This window comes from Mastacembelus armatus, chromosome 11, assembly GCF_900324485.2.
Source record: "Mastacembelus armatus chromosome 11, fMasArm1.2, whole genome shotgun sequence".
In the NCBI taxonomy this organism is placed as follows: Eukaryota; Metazoa; Chordata; class Actinopteri; order Synbranchiformes; family Mastacembelidae; genus Mastacembelus; species Mastacembelus armatus.
Genome location: NC_046643.1, coordinates 2,695,964 through 2,717,961, shown reverse-complemented (window position 1 = coordinate 2,717,961; position 21,998 = coordinate 2,695,964). Strand labels below are relative to the sequence as shown.

Sequence of the window (21,998 nt, the reverse complement as noted above, 5' to 3'; positions counted from 1 at the left end):
CAGCTTTGACGTTATCAAAGCAAATATTTTGGCTGATTGCAGCTAAGCTAACAGTGGCAATTTTAATCCGTGCTACTGACTATGCACGTATAGGCCAATTCTGTGGGTGTTTGGAAATCGCACTGCGTGGGATGATCCCACTAAGACATTAAGCATCCCGTCAAGAAGAAAAGTAGCTATGTTGAGCTATAGATAAGCAGAGCAAATAGCAGACAAAGTGAACAATGATCAAACTACAACAAAATGACACATGTAAGTGGTTAACATACAGTGAATATTATGTTGACTGTAACAGCTCTGAGTGGGCTACAGCCAGCTTAAAAGTAAAAGCAACAGTCCACAAACCAACAGGACAGAAGTTACAGGCAGGCAGCAGAGAGAAGCCAGAGCCAGCAGGTCACTAACAGCCCAGCAGGGATACAGAGCTCAAGTGAGTAGGCTGGAGAGGAGAGCTAGTTATGTAGAAAGCAGCTGCAAGTGCTGGCTGGAGCCGGTAAAGCGCAGACGTAGACTGAGAAGAAAGGTGTGTCAAAAGCCTTTCTGATTTTTTATTATCATCTTGCTTACATCGATATAACAGGTGGGACCCTGCGGTATAGAGTAAGTGGTTTCTTTATCTTTGTCACAGGCCACTCCAAGCACTCTCTTCTCTTTACTAACTTCTATTTTATTCTAACAGATCTGGGGCTCCCATTTCACTGGGGGAGTTTCCTGATGAGTTTTCACATGATCCCTAATCCTCCCAGTGGCTCACTTGCCGCTTGTTCTGTGATTGTCATTTCATGTGAATGCTTTTTTCAGAATTATTTGTGCATTTAAACTATCATTATTGTTTTAGTTTAATTGGTTAATATTGTTGTTTCCTGTTTGACTTTTCCCCCTAAATACTTGTTTTTTTTACCCTGCCACTTTTTTTCAACAAAGCTGAACAGCATCCGTGATTGTTTGTATTAATTATTATTGTATTTCAATAACTTTAATCTTGTGGAGGATTTCCCACAGACAATATAAACATCCAAATTAATGTGTAAAATTGCTGTATTAACTGTACATCAAGTAGGCTAATGGAAACGGGATATTCTTCTGTAACAGCTGTACTTTGCATTTTAGGTGAATAAAATGTAATTTTGTGTCTATAAGACTATTTATAATTGAAGAGAATTTTCTCACCATAGTCTTTACGGTACTTACCTTTATGTACACATGAAGGCAGCAAAGTTTCCTAAACAACGCTTCTCCTCTCTGGAAAAAGCTTTCATGTCAAGCAGAGAGAAGTGCATATGCAGTCATTTAAAGTGTACCTGTTTCATTTAATCATGTACACCACATGTGCTTCTGCACAATTTAAACAGCAAAACCTTTGTTAGATGGTTGAAGAGAAACAATAGAAATGGACTTGCTGTGAAGTGGACGTTAAGGTGGGGTTCTGGGTATTGGCTGAGGCTTAGGTGGCATTCTGTGATGGCTGCAGTGAATCTGACTTTGGCAGGATGAAAACCAGACATGGCTGCTGTGTTCATAAGATGCTTTGCAGCACAGGAGAAGTAGCTGGGTGCTCTGAACTGGGGTCTGAAGTGGGCTTGAGGCTGAGAAAGGATTGTCTCTGCTTTGAGAAAGTTCTGCATGCAGGGTAAATGACGCAGGAAAATAATGCAGCTGCTGCTGCTGTGCTGGCAGCAGTAAAAAGATCTCATGTCTGGGAGAACTGCAAACAAAATTGGTAGAGCAAAAAAAAGGACTCCGGGAAGGACATCATTCGGAGGTACTTGCAGGTTCTTTGGAGAGCTTCCAGCTGTTATACACACTGGTTATGTTGTGTCCTAATCTATACATCACAGAAGATGTATTACCAGATATATAACAGATGCTCAGCTTCTGCACTGTTATTTTCCTGAACATGACATGGATAAACCTGTTTATATGAGATGAGATAAAGGGTGAGGGGAAATGGAAAAGCCTGTTGTGATGGCTCACTGTCTTTGGATGCACTAATCCATATGGCCAATCCAGCTGGACAACTTACTGAGAGAACAACAGTGGCCCAGCACCACCAGTGCCCCTCAAGCTATGTGCCCAGAGCCAGAACCTATGGAAACTAGAATCACACTAGCTGAATGCTGTACATGAGTTCGGTCAGGGCTTTGTCTCTACTGTGGATGATCCGTGGATGATCACCTTCTCCCTGCCTGACTAGTTCGTCCCCCATAGCGATTGGAATCATGTGGTGAGGCACCATTCAAATCTACATCTTCTGATAAGGTAGGTATCTCTTAATCTACTCTGGCTGCCAATCAGTTTGTGCTAAGAGTTCAACTGGTTGCTGGTGATTTGTCTTTCTGTGTTTCAGCCCTGATCGACTTGGGCAGTAGGACTGGTCCAATGCCTGAAGCTCCCAGTACACCACGAACAGGCCTGATCTCCATTTCAGCGCTGCATGGTAAATCCATTGGTTTTGGCTCACCCACCAGACTGGGACCATCATCCTCTCAATAGGAAAAAACTATGCTAAGACCATCTCCTTTCTCGTCCTGCCTGGCTCACGTCAGCCCCTTGTCCTCAGCTTACCCTGGATGCACTGTTCCCCAATTCTATGTGCATCCACCAGTGTGGAGAGTTAAATACCTGTGTACCTCACCGCCCATGCGACTGTGTGAAGAAATTCTTCTTTTATTAACAACCTGCACAGTGCTGATACAGGAAACAAAACACAACGCATTCACCATGAATCATCCTTGAAGCAAACAACATTGAACAGTTCTTTTAAATATGGATGGATGGGGAATGTCTTGCTTTTCCGAATATGCTGCATCATCGTCGGACTCAGCAATACTCCCTGGATCCCTTTCTTCCTACATATCACACTGCAAGTTTTCTCTCTATCATAACCTGAACACTCACTCGATTTCCCTCTAGTTAGTTATGCCTTTTATGTGGTGTCTTCATTCCGCAGAGGTTGAAAAAGTAACAGGCCTGTTTTGAAAATGTAAGGAGTAGAAAGTACAGATATTTGTGTCTAAATGTAGGGAGTAAAAGTAAAAAGTCGTCAGAAAAATAAATACACAAGTAAAGTACAGATACCTGAAAAATCTACTTAAGTACAGTAACAAAGTATTTGTACTTCGTTACTTCCCACCTCTGCAAACGAGACAGAATAAATATACTGAAGTATAGAGGCTAGAGAAAAAAACATTTTGGCTCATTGCGTTTGTGCTCATAAGCTTAATGTAATCATTTTTGTGGATAAAGCTGACTGTTGGCTCTCTGTCAGAATCAACAGGTCTGATTTAGTGGAATTGCTTTACTTCCCTGTGCACACAATCAATCCACTCTGCAATACAAGCTTTCTCATTGACATGGCCTGCCTTATTATTGACTGAGAGTTACTAGTCTCAAAGCCTCACAGTTGTCTCATTATAATATATGATCTATTGTCCTGTTTTGTCTATTTGTGTCTCCTATATTAAAATTAATTTGAAGTTGTGGGCACAATGAGTTGCACAGTTTGAAGGCAACCCTAATCTTTAGGAAATATCCACAAATTTCTTTATTTTTATCTTTAAGTGCATCTCAATTCATGATGTGGAACTGCATCTCTGGTACAGTTTTGAGGCAGCACAGGGGCACCAGAGGGGACTGTTTTGGCTCTATTCCTGTACACGCTGTATACAGCTGATTCCATGTACAATTCAGAAGTATTCTGATGATACTGTGTTTGTAGCATGTATCAGGAATGGGCAGGAAGAGAAGTAGGGGGGCCTGAAAAAATCCTTCAGTGACTTGAGCCACAAAAACTGCCTCATACTGAACACCTCTAAAACCAAGAAGTTAATTTTTGAAGGTCTAAACCTCCTCCTTATCCAGTCAACAGTTCGTGGTGTGGACATTGAAGTGTTGCTAGCCTACAAATATCTAGGTGTGCATCTGGACAATAAGTTGGACTGGTCACTGAACACTTCTTTTCCTTTCGGCTGCTCCCTTCAAGGGTCGCCACAGCGAATCATCCGCCTCCATTCAACCCTATCCTCTGTATCCTCCTCACCCACACCAACTATCCTCATGTCCTCCTTCACTACATCCAAGAACCTCCTCTTTGGTCTTCCTCTAGGCCTCCTTCCTGGCAGCTCTAACATGTCCCTCCTCTGAACGTGTCCAAACCATCTCAATCTGGCTTCCCTGACTTTTTCTCCAAAACATCTAACATGAGCTGTCCCTCTGATGTACTCATTCCTGATCCTATCCATCCTCATCACTCCCAGAGAGAACCTCAACATCTTCAGCTCTGCTACCTCCAGCTCTGCCTCCTGTCTTTTTCTCAGTGCCACTGTCTCTAAACCATACAACATTGCTGGTCTCACCACTGTCTTGTCCACCTTTCTTTTAATTCTTGCTGACACTCTTTTGTCACACATCACACCTGACACTTTCTTCCACCCGTTCCAACCTGTTTGCACACATCTCTTCACTTCTTTTCCACACTCTCTGTTGCTCTATATTGTTGACCCTAGGTACTTAAAATCCTCCACCTTCTTCACCTCTACTCCCTGTAACCTCACCGTTCTATTTGAGTGCCTCTCATTTACACACATGTACTCTGTTTTACTGCAGCTAACCTTCATTCCTCTCCTTTCCACAGCAAACCTCCACCTCTCTAGATTTTCCTCCACCTGCTCCCTGCTCTTACTACAGATGACAATGTCATCTGCAAACATCATGGTCCACGGAGATTCCCGTCTAACCTCATCTGTCAGCCTGTCCATCACCACAGCAAACAAGAAGGGGTTCAAAACTGATCCTTGGTGCAGTCCCACCTCCACCTTGAACTCCACTGTCACCCCCACAGCACACCTCACCACTGTCTTACAGCTCTCATACATGTCCTGCACCACTCGAACATACTTCTCTGCCACTCCAGACACAATGCAGCTCCTTCTGGCCTTCTCTGTTCTTCTCCATCAGCATTCTCAAAGCAAATATTGCATCTGTGGTACTCTCTCTTGGCATAAAACCATACTGCTGCTCACAAATGCTCAATTCAATTCAATTCAATTCAATTTTATTTGTATAGCGCCAAATCACAATACAAATCATCTCAAGGCACTTTACAAAAACTAAAACTAAAAACCCAACAATTCCCTTATGAGCAAGCACTTGGCGACAGTGCAGAGGAAAAACTCCCTTTAACGGAAGAAAAAACCTCCAGCAGAACCGGGCTCAGTTTGGGCGGCCATCTGCCTCAACCGGTTGGGGTGAGTGGATAGAGCAGAGAGAAAAGAACAGCAACAATAAACAACAAATAGACACTGCAGGTTGGTGGGACCAGTAACTGCACATCAGCGATATACAGCCCCAGGACCAGGGACACCTGCAGAAGGTACAGAGAGAACAGAGAGAGAGGGAGAGAGCACAAACTAGGGGAGAGAGAGCACAAGGTTAGTAACATTCAATGGTGGAATATACATGAGGTGGGAGGAGAGAAGAGAGGGGAGGGGAAGGGAAGGGGGGGGGGGTCTATTGGGATAATATGATACTATGAGGTCTTTAAGGTATGAAGGAGCTTGATTATGAAGGGATTTGTATGTGAGAAGAAGGATTTTAAATTCTATTCTGTATTTTACAGGGAGCCAATGAAGAGAAGCCAATATATCGATATAGCCAATATATATAGCCTCAAACTTATTATTAAACTTTCATCCTCAGAACAATTTTAACTCATTTGAGAGCCTCACTCTTAGTCTCTCACATCCAAACTGGAAAACACAAAAACCAGTTCTACTTGTCACTGTGTACCGTCCACCTGTCCCTTACTCAGTTTTTGACTGAATTCCCTGACTTCCTGTCTGATCTAGTGCTTAGATCAGATAAAGTTATTATAGTGGGAGATTTTAACATTCATGTAGATGTTGAAAATAACGGCCTCAGCATTGCATTTAATTCTATATTAGATTCAATTGTGTTCATTCAAAATGTTAATAAACCCACCCACTGTTTCAATCACACCTTTGATCTTGTTCTGACCTATGGCATCGAAATTGAACATCTAATAGTTTTTCCCCCAAATCCTGTTTTGTCAGATCATTCTTTAATAACTTTTGAATTTAAAATGATGGATCATGCAGCATTTGGAAGAAAATTCCACAACGCTGTTAATAAATTTAAGAAAATGATTCCATCTTTATTTACATCTATGCCAAGTATAAACATAGTGGAGGGCAGCTGCTTCAATCCCACTCCCTACCAAATTGATCATGTTGTTGACAGCGCTGTAACCTCACTGCGTGAAACGCTTGATTCTGTTGCCCCTCTGAAAAAGAAGTTAGTGAATCAGAGAAGACTAGCCCCATGGTATAATTTACATATTCGTACCTTAAAGCAGGCATCACGAAGGCTGGAAAGGAAGTGGCGTTCCACAAACTTAGAGGAAATTTTTCTAGCCTGGAAAAACAGTCTACTAACATATAAAAAAGCTCTCCGTAAAGCCAGAACTGCATACTATTCATCACTAATAGAGGAAAATAAGAACAATCCCAGGTTTCTTTTCAGCACTGTAGCCAGGCTGACAAAAAGTCACAGCTCTGTTGAGCCCAGTGTTCCCTTAGCTCTCAGCAGTGATGAATTTATGAGTTTCTTTACAAATAAAATCACAACTATTAGAGAGAAAATTCAGCAGATGCTTCCTATACCTTCAATAAATGAATTTTCTACTACAGTAGCTCTTGAATCATCTGTAGGACCTCAGTTATGTTTAGACTGCTTCTCTCCCATAGATCTCTCTGAATTTACATCACTAGTTGCTTCATCGAAATCATCAACGTGTCTCTTAGACCCCATCCCGACTAGACTGCTTAAAGGCACCCTGCCATTAATGAACTCATCTTTATTGGACTTGGTAAATTTATCTCTAGTATCAGGCTACGTACCACAGGCCTTTAAAACTGCAGTAATCAAACCTTTACTCAAAAAGCCTAGTCTTGATCCAGGTGTCTTGGCTAATTATAGACCAATATCCAACCTGCCATTTATTTCTAAAATCCTAGAAAAAGCTGTTGCTAAGCAGCTATCAGATCACTTACACAGGAATGAACTATTTGAAGATTTTCAATCAGGATTTAGAGCACATCATAGTACAGAAACAGCACTGTTGAAAGTTACCAACAATCTTCTCTTAGCCTCAGATAATGGACTTGTTTCAATACTTGTCCTCCTAGACCTTAGTGCAGCATTCGACCCCATTGACCACAACATCTTATTACAGAGACTGGAGCATGTGATTGGTATCAGAGGAACAGCGTTAAAGTGGTTCCAATCCTATTTATCGGACAGATTCCAGTTTGTTCATGTCCATGATGAACCTTCCACACGAACAAAAGTTAGTTATGGAGTTCCACAAGGCTCCGTGCTAGGACCGATTCTGTTCACCCTGTACATGCTTCCTTTAGGATATGTCATTAGGAAGCACTCTATTAATTACCACTGCTATGCAGATGACACTCAGTTGTATCTATCTATTAAACCTGTTAACACAAACCAGTTAACCAGACTTCAAGCCTGTCTAACTGACATCAAGGCCTGGATGACCAGTAACTTTTTACTTTTAAACTCGGAGAAAACAGAAGTCATTATATTTGGGCCAAAAAATCTCAGAAATAACTTTTCTCAAATTATAGCTACTCTAGATGGCATAACCCTGGCCTCTAGCACTACTGTAAAAAACCTTGGAGTTATTTTTGACCAGGACATGTCCTTTAACTCACTCATAAAACAAATTTCTAGAACTGCATTCTTTCACCTGCGCAACATTTCCAAAATTAGGAACATCCTGTCTCAAAATGATGCAGAAAAACTAGTCCATGCATTTGTTACCTCAAGGCTAGATTACTGTAACTCATTACTATCTGGATGTCCCAATATCTCCATAAAAAGCCTCCAATTAATCCAGAATGCCGCAGCCAGAGTCCTGACAGGAACTAGCAAGAGAGATCATATTTCTCCTATATTGGCTTCTCTTCATTGGCTCCCTGTAAAATATAGAATAGAATTTAAAATCCTTCTTCTCACATACAAATCCCTTCATAATCAAGCTCCTTCATACCTCAAAGACCTCATAGTACCATATTATCCCAATAGACCACTTCGCTCTCAGAGTGCAGGTCTACTTGTGGTTCCCAGAGTTTCCAAAAGCAGAATGGGAGGCAGAGCCTTTAGTTATCAAGCTCTTCTCCTATGGAACCAGCTCCCAGCCTGGGTTCAGGAGGCAGACACTCTCTATACTTTTAAGGCTAGACTTAAAACCTTCCTCTTTGACAAAGCATATAGTTAGGGCTGGCTTCAGGCAACCCTGAACCATCCCTTAGTTAGTTATGCTGCTATAGGCCTAGACTGCCCGAGGACCATCGGTGCACTGAGCTCCCCTAGAGCTAGAGCCTAGCCTCCGCTACTCTTTCCCATAACTTCATTGTGTGACTCATCAGCTTTATTCCTCTGTTGTTTCCACAACTCTGCACGTCTCTCTTGTTCTTAAAGATGGGCACCAGTACACTTCTACATTCCTCAGGCATCCTCTCACTCTCCAAGACCTTGTTAAGTAGCCCAGTCAAAAACTCTACTGCCACCTCTCCTAAACACTTCCATAACTCCACAGGTATGTCGTCCGGACCAACTGCCTTTCCACTCTTCATCCTCTTCAACGCCTTCCTCACTTTATCCTTACTGATCTTTGCTACTTCCTGCTCCACAACAGTCACCTCTTCTACTCTGTGCTCTCTAATATTTTCCTCATTCATCAACTCTTTAAAGTATTCCTTCCATCTTTCCATCACACTTGTGGCACCTGTCAACACATTTCCATCCCTGTCCTTGATCACCCTAACCTGCTGCACATCCTTCCCATCTCTGTCTCTCTGCCTCACCAACCTGTACAAATCCACCTCTCCCTCCTTAGTGTCCAACCTATCATACAAATCCTCATATGCCCTTTGTTTGACCTTTGCCACCTCTACCTTCACCTTACGCTGCATCTCCCCGTACTCCTGTCTGTTCTCTTCTGTCCTCTCAGTGTCCCACTTCTTCTTAACTAACCTGTTCCTCTTAACACACTTCTGAACTTCCTCATTCCACCACCAAGTCTCCTTATCTGCTTTAATCTTTCCAGATGGCACACCAAGTACCCTCCTACCTGTCTGTCTGATCACTTTGGACTGGTCACTGAACACAGATGTTCTATATAAAAAAGGGCAACTTTACCTCATAAGGCAGCTTAGGTCCTCAGACATCTGCAGGAAGATGCTGCACATGTTTTACCAAACTATGGCAGTCAGTGTGCTGTTTTATGCTGCAGTCTGCGGGGGAGACAGAAGGATGCAAAGCAGCTGGACAAACTGGTGCAAAAAGCTGGTTCAGTGACTGGAATGAGGCTGGACTCACTGGAGGCTGTGGTGGAGAGATGCAGACAGAAAAGGTAGAGACCATTCTGGCTGACCACCTGGTTCTGCAGGAGGTTTTTTCTTCCTTTAAAGGGAGTTTTTCCTCTCCACTGTTGCCAAGTGCTGCTCATAAGGGATTTGTTGGGTTTTTTTTTGTAAAGTGCCTTGAGATGATTGTACTGTGATTTGGCGCTATACAAATAAAATCGAATTGAATTGAATTGAGCCAGTCAGAGACTGGAAGGGCAGGGATAGTTGGAAAACCTGTAGGACCTCGAGGACAGAATAAATATACACTTAAGATTAATAAAGTTTATCCTATCTTATCTTTCTTGTCTCTATAAAATTACTTCTTAAAATATACTAAATCATAAACATTTGCATAAAATTATGGACACTTCTGCATAATCTTATTATTTGATGGTGCAGTTATCGATCAGTGTTTTTTTTTACTAAGTATATACAAATCTTCAAATGAACTGTGGTTTTATAAGCTTACAGAATTGAAAATATTGAATTACGATCTGCTTCCATATGTGTAAAATATCCTTAGCAACACCAGTGACCACAGTTTCATTTGTGGCAGAAGCTGTATTGTATCACTAAATTTCCCTTTTCTAACTAAAATGAATGGGAACCAAATACTGGTCTGTCTCCTTCATGATGCCACTGCATTTTTCTAATGACAGTTCTCCATATTCTTGCACACACACTTCGAAACCTCAGGAATTGTACATCACATTTACAGGTACAGTAGCTCTTCAACCTTATTACTGTAGACTTTAAAAGCAACTCCACCTGGGGGAGAGTGTGAGCATGTGCAGTGACTGTGTACACTGATACAATACTACAGGTCTACCGTTTTTTAGATAGCAAACACAGTAACAGCAGGGCACACTCAGCAGAGAGGACATCACAAAATCATTCTGATAGCATCTCAATGATTCTTGTGCCAGTCTTCCCTCTATTGAATGTGCACCTGCTGATACTACTCAAAGCACACATGGACAGGGTGACTAACAATGATTGGTTGTTTCAACATAATGTTAGATTTGTTGTTGTACAGGTGCACTGAAATGGTATAATGTGAATGACAGTTTGGTAAAAAGCCCAGGATACTGTTAAATACATATCCAGCTATAACCAAAGTACCACTTGCCAACCCCCTTAGGGACAAAAAATAAAGTTGCAAACTGGACTAAAAACCTAAGCAACAGCCCAAACCCACTGTTGGATAATGGATACATTGCATTGGTTTTCTTTGGTTTGTCAAGGCAAATACTGAAATTTGTCCTCTACCCATGTATTTAGTTTTCTCCAATCTTTAACAGTTTACCTAAACATTGTAACTTCATTCCTGTAAGACTCAGTAATTTACCCCCACCTTAGAGAATTCTTACTTGGGCCTCCTGCTTAGACATCTTATCCTTCATTCTATATTTTCATTGCCTTCCCTTAGGGTCATTTCCATCGAGCTTTTAATGACCCTGCCTTTATTTCTCCTCTGCATATTCAGATTAGGCACTTGGATTGGCGTCTATGTATACTACTGTATATATATTGTGTCATTTTAACATGCCACAGATAGCTCTATTGTGCTTTATTCTTGTTTTATGCTGAAACCAATGACTATACACCATCACTGGCTGAAAAAAACCCAAGCATAATTTTTTAAAAAAGATAGGTCTGAGTTGTTTATGTGAGGCCCTAAATCAGAAAACGAATGGAGGCCTCTGTTGCTCCCTCCACTTTCATCTGGCAAGAATGTAACTGAACTGTAATGAAAGTTGAAAGGTTGATGTGCACAATGATCTCTGAATACTTAAATCTATCCAGGGCTTCATTTAAATGCTTGGGGACATGAAAGTATTGTGGGATGTATTAGTGGTTTCCCCTATTTCTGTATGGAAGCATGTGCTTAGTTCAAGCTGTATGTGCCTGTAACATCCAAGGTAAATTTGTTTAGAGGATATCTCACTGCACACTCAGTTGGACACCCTGCCTTAGAACCTCCATCAAGGTCTCTTGGATCATGGCAAGCAGGGCAGTAATAGTAAAACAAGGGTCAGTATAAGATTGACCCTCAGCTACACTCTCATGGACCCACATAGGCCATGGTGATGGTAAGATGTACATATTTGTCTGTTTCTTTTCTTTAAATCTTGTATCGGTTTTCCTTTTTCTCTGTGATGTTATGTGAAAAAGTAAGTTGATGTGAATATGGCAGCCGTGAAATTACTTTCAAACTAGCTTCAACTACAAGGCAGCAACAAAGCTGAGAGACTTAATAATATATATTATGTTACACTATCTTTAGGGTTACTTCAAACTTATTTTAGGGCTCTTTCATTTCATAAGTTGCTATTTTTTGTTACGTGTCCTTAAACTCTGATTCACAAGCTGCTTTATGACAGCAGCTCCTACAGTGTCTATAGTCTGCTTGCTAGATTCAGATAAAAAGGGTGCAGTCCAACATCCAAAGTCAAGTCAAGTCCAAATAAGCTGTTGGGTGGGTTGATAGTAGCTCTATGTTAACAGGATAAAATTGTGCTGATACCAGCAGAAAAAAATCCTAAAATATGCAGAAGGAACAGGACAGAATATTGTATGTATTGCACCATATTAGGTTCCACCAACAGGACATTAACCTTTTCACGTAGGTAGTCTCTGAAAATTGAAAAGAATAAGGGCGTGGATTGAGATTTTATAGGATGAGATGTTTTGAAAAGGTGTTTGTGTCTACATTTTTGGCTACCTCTTTCTCTGTCCAATTGTTTCTAAACTCTCACTAACAGCTGAACAAGGTGCAAATGGTGAAGTCAATCAGAACCAAATACAATGGTTTTATTTTGTGAACAGTGCACTTTTATTACATGTCTTCCAGTGATGGTCAAGTGAGGGTTCACAATTAAGAAATAAATGTTGGCTTGCTTGTTTCCAATGAAAAAAGGGGGTGCCATGATGAAGACAAAGCACAGTGAAATAACTACAACATACTGTGTGTTCTACAAAAGCATTATGTTTAAAAGTTGACAAAATATAAATTATGGGTGACGTGTGATTTGAATGGTCAGTGTGTACAACGCAGGAGGTTAACTTAGGCATTCTTGACAAATGTTTCTATAATGTTAACAATGTAATATTACAGTGTATTTGTAAGCATATACACTTACACATATGCGATGCAATATGCCAATTTTTAGACAAATATAATAAACATGTCTCAAGATAATCACAATTACCAAACAGAGATGATCATTATGTATAAAAATAATATAACCTCTGCTGCTTCACTTTGCCATATACACTTTTATGCAGATGATATTTCTTATATGTGACATGCTTATCTTTGAACTGGTTTTAAACACTATGCTTGAGCAACTAAACCCACTAATTTACTAACCTAATTTAATATTGTGGTTATAGAGATGAAATCTAAAGAACATGTATTAGCTTGGAAAACAAATCTTGTTTTTACTCAAAATACCATTTTTATTTATCTATTACTGCTATGCTGCTCTTTTTGCTGACATCATGTTGAGATATGGGTGCTGTGGTGCATGCATGTTTTTTACTTATTTTGTGTCACACTCATCCTCATCATTCAGCACCATAAGTCAGTGAACAAATATACAGCACCCAACAATTTCAACGAATGGCAAGAAAATATTTTGTTCTGAGCTAATTCCTGAGTTTAATTTCCATGAAGCTTAACCCTCATGTACTGTTCCAGGTGTTTTCAAACACCAAGGGTCACTTTTCAGTCTTATTTTGGTCATAATTTTCACTGTATTTCAGCAAATTGAATCATTTTTGGTGATAAACCTTAATTTGACATACACCTTGGAAATATGATTTAGAAATTTTCCATAGGTCAGTGATATTCTGTTGGCAAATTCACTACCCTTTCGTTATGTTTCCATAAATCTGTCAATCAACTTCAGTTCTCATCAAAGCTACTAAATGTTTAAAAAATCCAGGATTCTTTAAATGAAAATTTCATAATGTTTCACAGATTTGGGGAAAAAAACTTATTTTCAATATAAAAAGTGATTGAGGACTGGATATTTTTTTTAGTTTTTATCAGAGTCTTGGATATGTCAAAGGTTAGTAATAAACACTGATTTTGATGCATTGTTAGTTTTAGCATTAATTTGCCCCATTAATTGCCATTATAACATTTTTTGACCGCACAGCCACGACACTATATAATCATGCATTCTTGATGGTTGGTGGTTTCCCCTGTTGCATAGAGGTAAAATTGACAACCAAGTGGCCCCATTAACCCTTTACACAGGCCTGTAGTCCATATAAAACTCCATATAAAAGCCAGAAACTAAGCTTTCTATGCACAGGTCTGTGTAAAGGGTTAATCGGGCTACTTGGTTGTCAACAGTAAAAATCACAAATTTTACCTCTTCCCAATGTTTTACCTATACGCAAAAACTAACAATGCACAATGTTACTAATCTTTGACATATCCAAGACTGGTAAAACAATAATCCAATTCACAATCACTTTTAATATTGAAAATAAGTCATTCTGTGTGTTTCTCCCCCAAATCCATGACAGCACTTGTGAAATTGGCATATAAAGGGTTAAAATCCTGGAATTTTTTTTTTTACATTTAGTAGTTTTAATCAGAACTGAAGTTGATTGACAGATTTATGCAAAAACATTTCAAAAAAAATATTTATCTGATATATTTTTACAGCAGTGTATTTTAGTGGACCCTAACGAAAGGGTAGTGTGTTTGAACAGTGCAAAAGGGTTACCCAGAAATGACAACTGCACAGTAAAGCAGATGACACCAAAAACTTCAAAGCTAAAGGTGCTAAAAAACAGAACATATATGTATAACACATTATTAGAAAAGATTTTAATTTTATTACAACTGATAGCAAAATCAAAAATCATTTCCAAATTTGTGTGTAACTAGTAGATGGTTTGAGGTGATTTACTACTGGAAATTAGGTTGCACATTAGAACTGGCTGGCTGTAAAGTCATTGCTAGGAAACAACAGAACAATCCCATCAAAAGCAATCAGCTACGTAAAAAGAAACTCAAAAATAGGACCTGGACACAAGTTAAACTGGGATTGTCCTTACAAATATGAATGAAAATTAAGTGTCTGACAGAGTGATATAACAAGAATCAAAGATTTTACACTTTAATGAGGCAATTATCAACCTGTACCAGTCTCTTCACTTTATAGCTGTTTTAATTCCAGTGAAGCAGACTGGAAACTTTAAATTTTTTTTAACCTCTGTCATGTTTGAATGCGGTCTCATCTGAATTCTGTCTCTGGATGAGTACACACTGCCCATTTAGTTAAAAAGTAGAAATGAGGAACATATGCAGAAATACTGCAGATGCTAATGTCATGCTCAGTAGAAAATGTCTAAAACTGGTGACTGTAATGCTCCAAATACAAAATCTTGAAGTTACATACACCTGTGCTGAGTGAATCTAAGACACAAAACACAAAAAGAAGACAGAGTTGGGAATACACACACACATATACAAAAAAAAAGATAATTTCATCATATCTCCCTGGTCTTGATAAAGTCATGTTCTAATGACACAAACACTATAACAAAAGCAAGAACAACTAAAACAACCAAAAGATGTAAAGATCAATTAACAAATTAATACGTCAAAATCTTAAATAAGGTGACAGGACCATTTGCCCCCTGGTTTGATAAAATCAATCTATTTTATACATGAATTGAAAAAATATTTTTTTCACATTGACAGGGAAAATAAAATATTTACTGTACAAGAAATGACACCAAACTCATGCTAAAATTTGAGAGGGATCCTTGAGTTCTGATGTGTACAATCCCAAGAAAAGTCACCCACAATCCCTTTGTTAACGCTTTTTGGAGCACATTGTTAAAAAACACTTGACTTCTAAGTTACTGATAACCAATTCTGATGGTAAGAAAAGCTGTAGAAAAATAAAGTACCGGTAATCTCAAGATTAAAAGACCAAATGCCCTTGAAAATTTTCTTAAAATCTCCAGACAAATTGGAGAGGAATAATTTCACAAATGCTGTACTTTTCTTTTTTTATCTTTAAAAAAAGTTTTTTTTTTTTTTTGTTTTTTTTAATCAGTCCAGCGGTTGATCTCTTGGCATCTTTTGGCAGTAAGTGGGGGATTGTGGGGAATACTGGGAGGGAATTCTTGGAAATTTTCTGTCACCTTCGGGCCAAACTCCATACAAATAGAGGTTACAATTCATGCTGAAATTTCAACAGTGAAGCTTATTCCCTCTGATGTGGTCTCGTGGTTCATGCTGAAGGCAGTGGGCCATTGGGTATGATGGCTTGGGGTGCTGAGGTATAATGGCGTGATGGAGACACAAGGAAGGAGGAAGAAGGGGGGCTGCTTAGAGGTCTGAGGTGTAGTTGAAGGTTTAGTAGAGAGACAAAAAGAGTGAGAGAGAGAGATGAAACAATAGCTTTAGTAGATTTTAATAGCCAACCTGCTTAATACTGCATGAGTAAATATTGATCAGTTGATACTGAAATGGTACATGGGAACACAGTAAATGCTGATGCAAATTATTACTGGCTGTATTAAATTAAATCAGGTAAATCAGGTATTGGCTCAAATAGTAGCCAGGGTTGTGGCCACTATCGTCAGGTAAAAAAATGTTAGTTGCAGAGGAAAGCCTGTACTACATTTGTTCACATGGCAAATTCAGTCAGTGTACATATTAAGGTCTTTAAGACTGTTAATGTAGACCACTGCTGGAGGAAGTGTTGAAAATACACTGGCAGCAGTTTAACAGCCATAAAAAACAGCTAAGTGGAAGAGACTGGAAAAGGTAAGAGAAGAAAAACTGTTAGAGTGGTAACATGACATTTAATGTTGCAGAAATGTACATTATACTGAACTATTCAACAACAGAAAAAACAAGCACTCAGTAAGTCAGTATTAACACCAAATTAGAGCAGGAACAGATCAGAAAACAGAAATCCTCTTTACTGAATCATGATAAAACATACATACAAATGTAAAACCTGCACATTCTTTCCAAATAACTGAAAATACCTGACTGAAATAACTGCAACATTTCTCTTTCCCCTGAGTCCTGCCCCCCTGGCTTCTGTGCGAAGACGTTAGAAATTATAATGTAAATTGTAAAAATAGATCTATCTCAGCAACAATAAAAGCCCAATGAATCTGCTTTATGTTTTTGAAATCCAGAAGGAAAAGCAATAAAATGTTTAATGTCACAGCTTCTATTTGAGTAATATGAACATTTTAAATTAGAGTATACACCTATTAAGTTCAGCTCCAGGGGATTTATACTTCAGTCCAAATCTGAAGTTACCAGGTTAAGAGGGAACATTCCTGCAGAGCAGTGTAATGAACATGGCTGTGATTCAGCAGTGGACTATATAGGACTTTAACTTAAGTAAAAGGCTGTTTTCAGGCTTCACTCTGATTTAAAAACTGAAGTTGAATGAATATACCAACAGAAAAGAGAGAGAGAGATACAAGACTGAGTGCTCTGCTAAAAGTGCTGCTCTTTACAAAGTTCCTCTCAGAAGGGGCAGTGCAGCTGGCTTCATGAACATTTCTTTACCACTGCAAATTTGTAGGCCATCTTAATTCTAACCGTGTCAACACAGACACAAAAAAGGTAGTGTCCTTGATAAGAACTAAACTAAAAGTTTAATGTTATGCTCGAGGTGCAGGTACAGTAACTAATTACATTTCTGTTTTCTAATGCAAAGCTGATACATTGCACCAGCCTCTGTTTAGTTTACAGGACTTCTGGCACTGCTAACAAGCAATGCTACTGAATTTGCTAATTGCAAAAAGCCTATTGAACAGCCCTCTAGGTTTGGTTCAGGCTATTTATCCATCCCTGCTGGTTGATGTGAAAGTCATCTCCCAAACCCTCCTGGATAAACGTGGACAATAAGTGAGCTGTGCCTAATGATGTTACACAAGCGCACAAGAAACCATCCACAATCAGACTGGGAGATAGGGCCACTGTGTTTACATACCAGCCTGTCAGGCAGCTAAACAGCACCAGACTACTAGCTTGGACCTTTCCACATCACATAAACAAGGCCAGAATTAAAGCCACATGCTGCTAAGGCGCCTTGTTTAGTGCAGAAACAGGCTTGAAACAGCCATTACCACGCACCCCATGTTCATTTTCATGGTGCTTGTGTAATATAGCAGAATAAATAATTAAGCAGTGACTACATATCAACTGACTACAATATTGACAATTGATAATTTGTCACAAATTATTGTATTAATTGGTGTAATTACAGTGAGGGCTAGTATTCATTATTGGTTAGTTTAGAACTAAGCCTCTTCCTTGAAATCTTGCCATTAGGTTTGTCTACAGAAAAACTACCAGGGTTGGCTTTACTAAGAAAATGACAAATGTGCACTGCAGTTTTCCATTGCAAGCAACATGTATCCATCATCTGATTTACTAACACAGCATCTCATTCCATAGTCAGCTCCTGAACTGTACAGGCACACTTGGACACTTTCTCTTGGAGCGATAAAAAAACAAACAAACAAAAAACACTCTATTAATCACGATTCCACGATCTGTCAACTCTACCTGTGGAAAAAGTGTTACTCCAGATGTCACCCCAAAATTATAATACAGGGATGGTAACACAGGGAGAAAATGCCTTAAAAATCTAGCTCATATAGCCTAAATCCTATTAGTAAATCTGAATTAACCGTTATTAACATGTCTCCATCTATTATTTGCTCAGGCAATGAAGAGAGAAGTGCACCTCGCAAACACTCGTTAAAATGACACAAAAATTGTGACTCCAGCCTGCTGCATCTGACTGATAAATACAACCCATGTGTTTGGGCCAGAATCCATTATTTTGGGCACAAAAGCCTTAGTAAATCTGGCCCCTGGTGCTTTGTGGCTTTCTCCAAATAAAAGGGTACACCCAGCAACGGATAAATAGAGAATTTTACTGGAAACCTCAGAACCACAGAGCAGACATGCATGTTTAGGAGGTTAAAAAGACTCAGTTACTGTTAGAGACATTGCTGATTGATTTACAGTGCAGACTACAGGCAGTAAATATAGTCTAGCCCTCTTTGTGGCCCACTTTTATGGAATTTTCTAACATGACTAGGTTTTTGCTCATTACTGCATTACTTTGTTATCAACAGCAGGGATTTTCCATTATGGGTTAAGTGGGGTCTCCTCCACTAATTAATCACAACTCCATTAGCTTTAGTATTAGTACATTTTTCATTTCCTTTGAATTAGACAGTTCATCCAACATCAATACCACCTGGAACAGTAACTGGCTCATTACTCTCATTAAAAAAAGATTTAAAAAAAGACCACTGACCACTGAAATGACTTTGTGAACTTCATCTGCATGACTCATTTTCAAAACAACTGGGAGCAAGAGAATAGGACAATAATATGAAGCAACCATGTGGGAATTTGTCTGGTTCATTCCTGTTCCCTTTCTAGCAGATTTGGAATGCAAGGTTCCTTTCAGGGTTCATTACAGGAGAGAACAAAAACACCATGACACAGAAAAGTTAAGGATGGGCACTCACCTTCCAAAGGATCAGTCTGATCTTACTCTGGTGTGATCTCAGTTTCCTGGTGGACAACCACTTTGGTAACAGACATATCTGGGTGCTGTTCTTTTGCCTCTTTAATGGCCTGAGCCAAAGCCTGAGGAGTAAACACAACAAGCTTGTTATGTAGAACACAATTTGTGAGTTGAGTTAAATTGACTTGCATGTGGAACAGATTTACCTATGAATGCCTTTGCTTTATGAAGCAAATTAAGCCTCTGAATAATTTTAGCTTCTTATAAAAGATACATGCATTTCTTGGAAAGTGAAGACAGCTTATGATCCAACACACAATTAAACCACCTAGTTACTGCAGAGCATTAAGGAAAACAACATTAGAACAACATTAGTTCATGTGAACAGTGAAGCATGAAAGAATCCTCTCCTTTTGATGGAATCTATCCATGATTCCTCACCTTGTCATGATCAATTTCAGTGTCTCCAGTGATGACAATTCTTTTCTCAATGCGAGTCTCAGAAATCCCTCCTTTCACGGTCTATAACAAAGACATGGCACACGCTATATTACAAGCCAGGAAAAACAAACAAAACCTAAATCCATCTTTGTTATTTCTCTGAAAGAATTTTCGATGAGAACAGTATATACTTTAACACCCTCAAAGGAAAATGTGACAAATGTCCACTGCTTTAAAAGATGGTGCGCAACTATGGATATATGCAAAACACACAATGCAACGCAATGACTTTGAGATTTTTGAAAGAGACTGGTCTGGCAGCATATCCTGCTGGATAATACTCACTGCTGAGATACACAGTATATTTTTACTGATTGTGCCAGATTCAACTGGCAGCACCAACAGGCTGGATTAATTATGCCTTAGATGCCCTCCAGTGTTGTTATATGTTAGGACATTTATCAGTGGTATCTCTACCAAAACCAGATTGGCTGAATGTCTAAGGGTAAGGTGAGAAATTAACACATAGAACAATGAGCAACTCTCATTATTATTATATTTGTTTGAACTGAAGATGCACATTTCAATCATTTAATGCTTGTGCTATGGGCTGGACAGCGAGTAAACACCATAGAGGAAAAGTGGGTAGTGAAAGTGGTGTGCTGCTAATAGCAATGAATGTTTCTTTTGAGACTGTGATGGATGCTGAGTGTGGTATACCTGTGGTATTCTGATTTCCTGCAAATTCTATGCATTTGTTATTCTATATGAACTGAAAGCAATGCTGAGCTATATGTATAACTGTAAACACAAGAAAAGGATCAGAGCATGTCAGTTTAGCCACACAGTCAATACTGCAGAGATGGGTAGAGCACACTGCGGTTCAGGTAAAGCCTGCACCCTTTTTTAGCTCTCAAGACATTAAGGGTATGTTGTACAATGACTGTAGACCAGCATGAATTCAGCTGCAGCTCCCAAGCCGCAAGTAAGTCTGTCTCTATCCCATTTTTTCCACACAGGACTGGGTTGATATGAAGTTAAGGTTCACTTTTAACCAGCTTAACAATGGGTTAACGAGTACAAACCCTGAGCATTAACTCTGGTGTTGAGGCTTCCACATATTTTATGTTAACACATTTATGAGACTTTAATCAGCCGCAGCAGCAGCAGTCACACTGGCCTCTGAGCTGAAGCCAACAAGTCACCACAGGATGGGAGACTTGGCTAACCATTAACCACAGCTTAGTTAACTAGCATTAACTTCAGCACTTACTCCAGTGGACCTCTGCCAAACCAGTATAATGTCAATATGTTAGCCTGGTTAATTAAATGTTAAAACACAACAGGAAAGAGACAGGCTTATTTGTGGTCTGGGAGATCCACCTGAGCTCATGGAAGCCATTTCCTGGAGGTCAACAGTCATGAGAGAGCTCAGACTGGACAGCGGTGTGGAGCCAGACATCTCTCCTGCTGAATATGCAGCTCCAAACAAGTGACAGAAAAGTGAAACTGAAAAAAAAAACCCAACAAAACTTTGGCATTGAAAAACAGGCATCGACTGAAAATCAGAAGATTGTCATTGAGAAAAATTTGGCATAAAAAAAAAACAAAAAAAACAAACTTGTTCTTCAATGCCAAATGTTATTTTTCACTACCGAAGTTTAACTGTCAGTGTTCTGGCTCCATAACTTCCAAGCATGAAGATCTCAAGGTTCAAGTTCAATGTTTTTCCAACTAACAACACAACTGGAAGAAAAGCCAACAAAACATCTGAGAAAACAGAAAATGATTTCAACATTTCACGGGTGCTCTTGGCTCTGAACTTGAGTGGAATCTAAATCTAAATTGTGAATGAACAGAGAGAGATGCATCACAAGGAGGTCGGAAATGAGTTCACTGAGCTGTATCTGCTGACTGTGGGGCTGTCGGTAAAGTGAGCAGACCTTGGTGATCTGGGTAGTAGTGGTGGTGCTGATGGTCTCGGAGGTGATGGTCTGGGCACTCAGCAGCACACCTGAGTCCCTCTCTGCCAGGTTGTCCACCGGCTGTGGGAGAGACACCTTTTAAGTGTTACACAAGGACTTCAGATTAATCCATTTAAACAGTCACTCTTATCTATTCTTTGTACATGTGATTTCTCATCTGTGTCACTATAAAGTCTTATCAAGACTCTGACTTCCCCTGAGCCCCGTTTCAAAAAACACAACTGAAAAGTATAATTACTGTACACACAACTAAAACATAATTTTTAATCTTAACAAGATAAAATTATTTATATAGCCCAATTTCACAAATCAGCTTTTAACAATCTATACAGCATACAATTACACTCCATATTAAACCCTGAGCTCTTTAAGCACAAATTTCTACCAGTCATTGGAATTTTGCCTCTGGGTCCTCTAGAAGCCATGGTACAGTATTTTCTGTGCTATAAGTCACACCGGAGTATAAGTTGCTTTTAGCAAAAACAGCCTTGTTCAACAGAAAAAAGCTAGTTAGTGTGCTAGAGTTAGTGTTTGGCATGAACATAAATGCTTATACATTTTTGGAAATG

The 21,998-nt window shown here is 39.4% G+C and overlaps 1 protein-coding gene across 1 annotated transcript in view; it reads right to left on the bottom strand.

Annotated features, from left to right (window-relative positions):
* Window positions 1–15,592: 15,592 nt before the first annotated feature.
* The window catches only part of epb41a (erythrocyte membrane protein band 4.1a), a 46,213-nt gene continuing 39,807 nt past the window's right edge, over window positions 15,593–21,998 (bottom strand). Inside the window, exons 18-21 of the mRNA XM_026300241.1 lie at window positions 21,388–21,489; window positions 19,445–19,525; window positions 19,005–19,125; window positions 15,593–15,821 (exon numbers count right to left, since the gene is read on the bottom strand). Coding sequence (XP_026156026.1) covers window positions 19,027–19,125; window positions 19,445–19,525; window positions 21,388–21,489 — 282 coding nt within the window. The 3' untranslated portion in view covers window positions 15,593–15,821; window positions 19,005–19,026. The remainder of the gene's footprint in view (window positions 15,822–19,004; window positions 19,126–19,444; window positions 19,526–21,387; window positions 21,490–21,998) is intronic.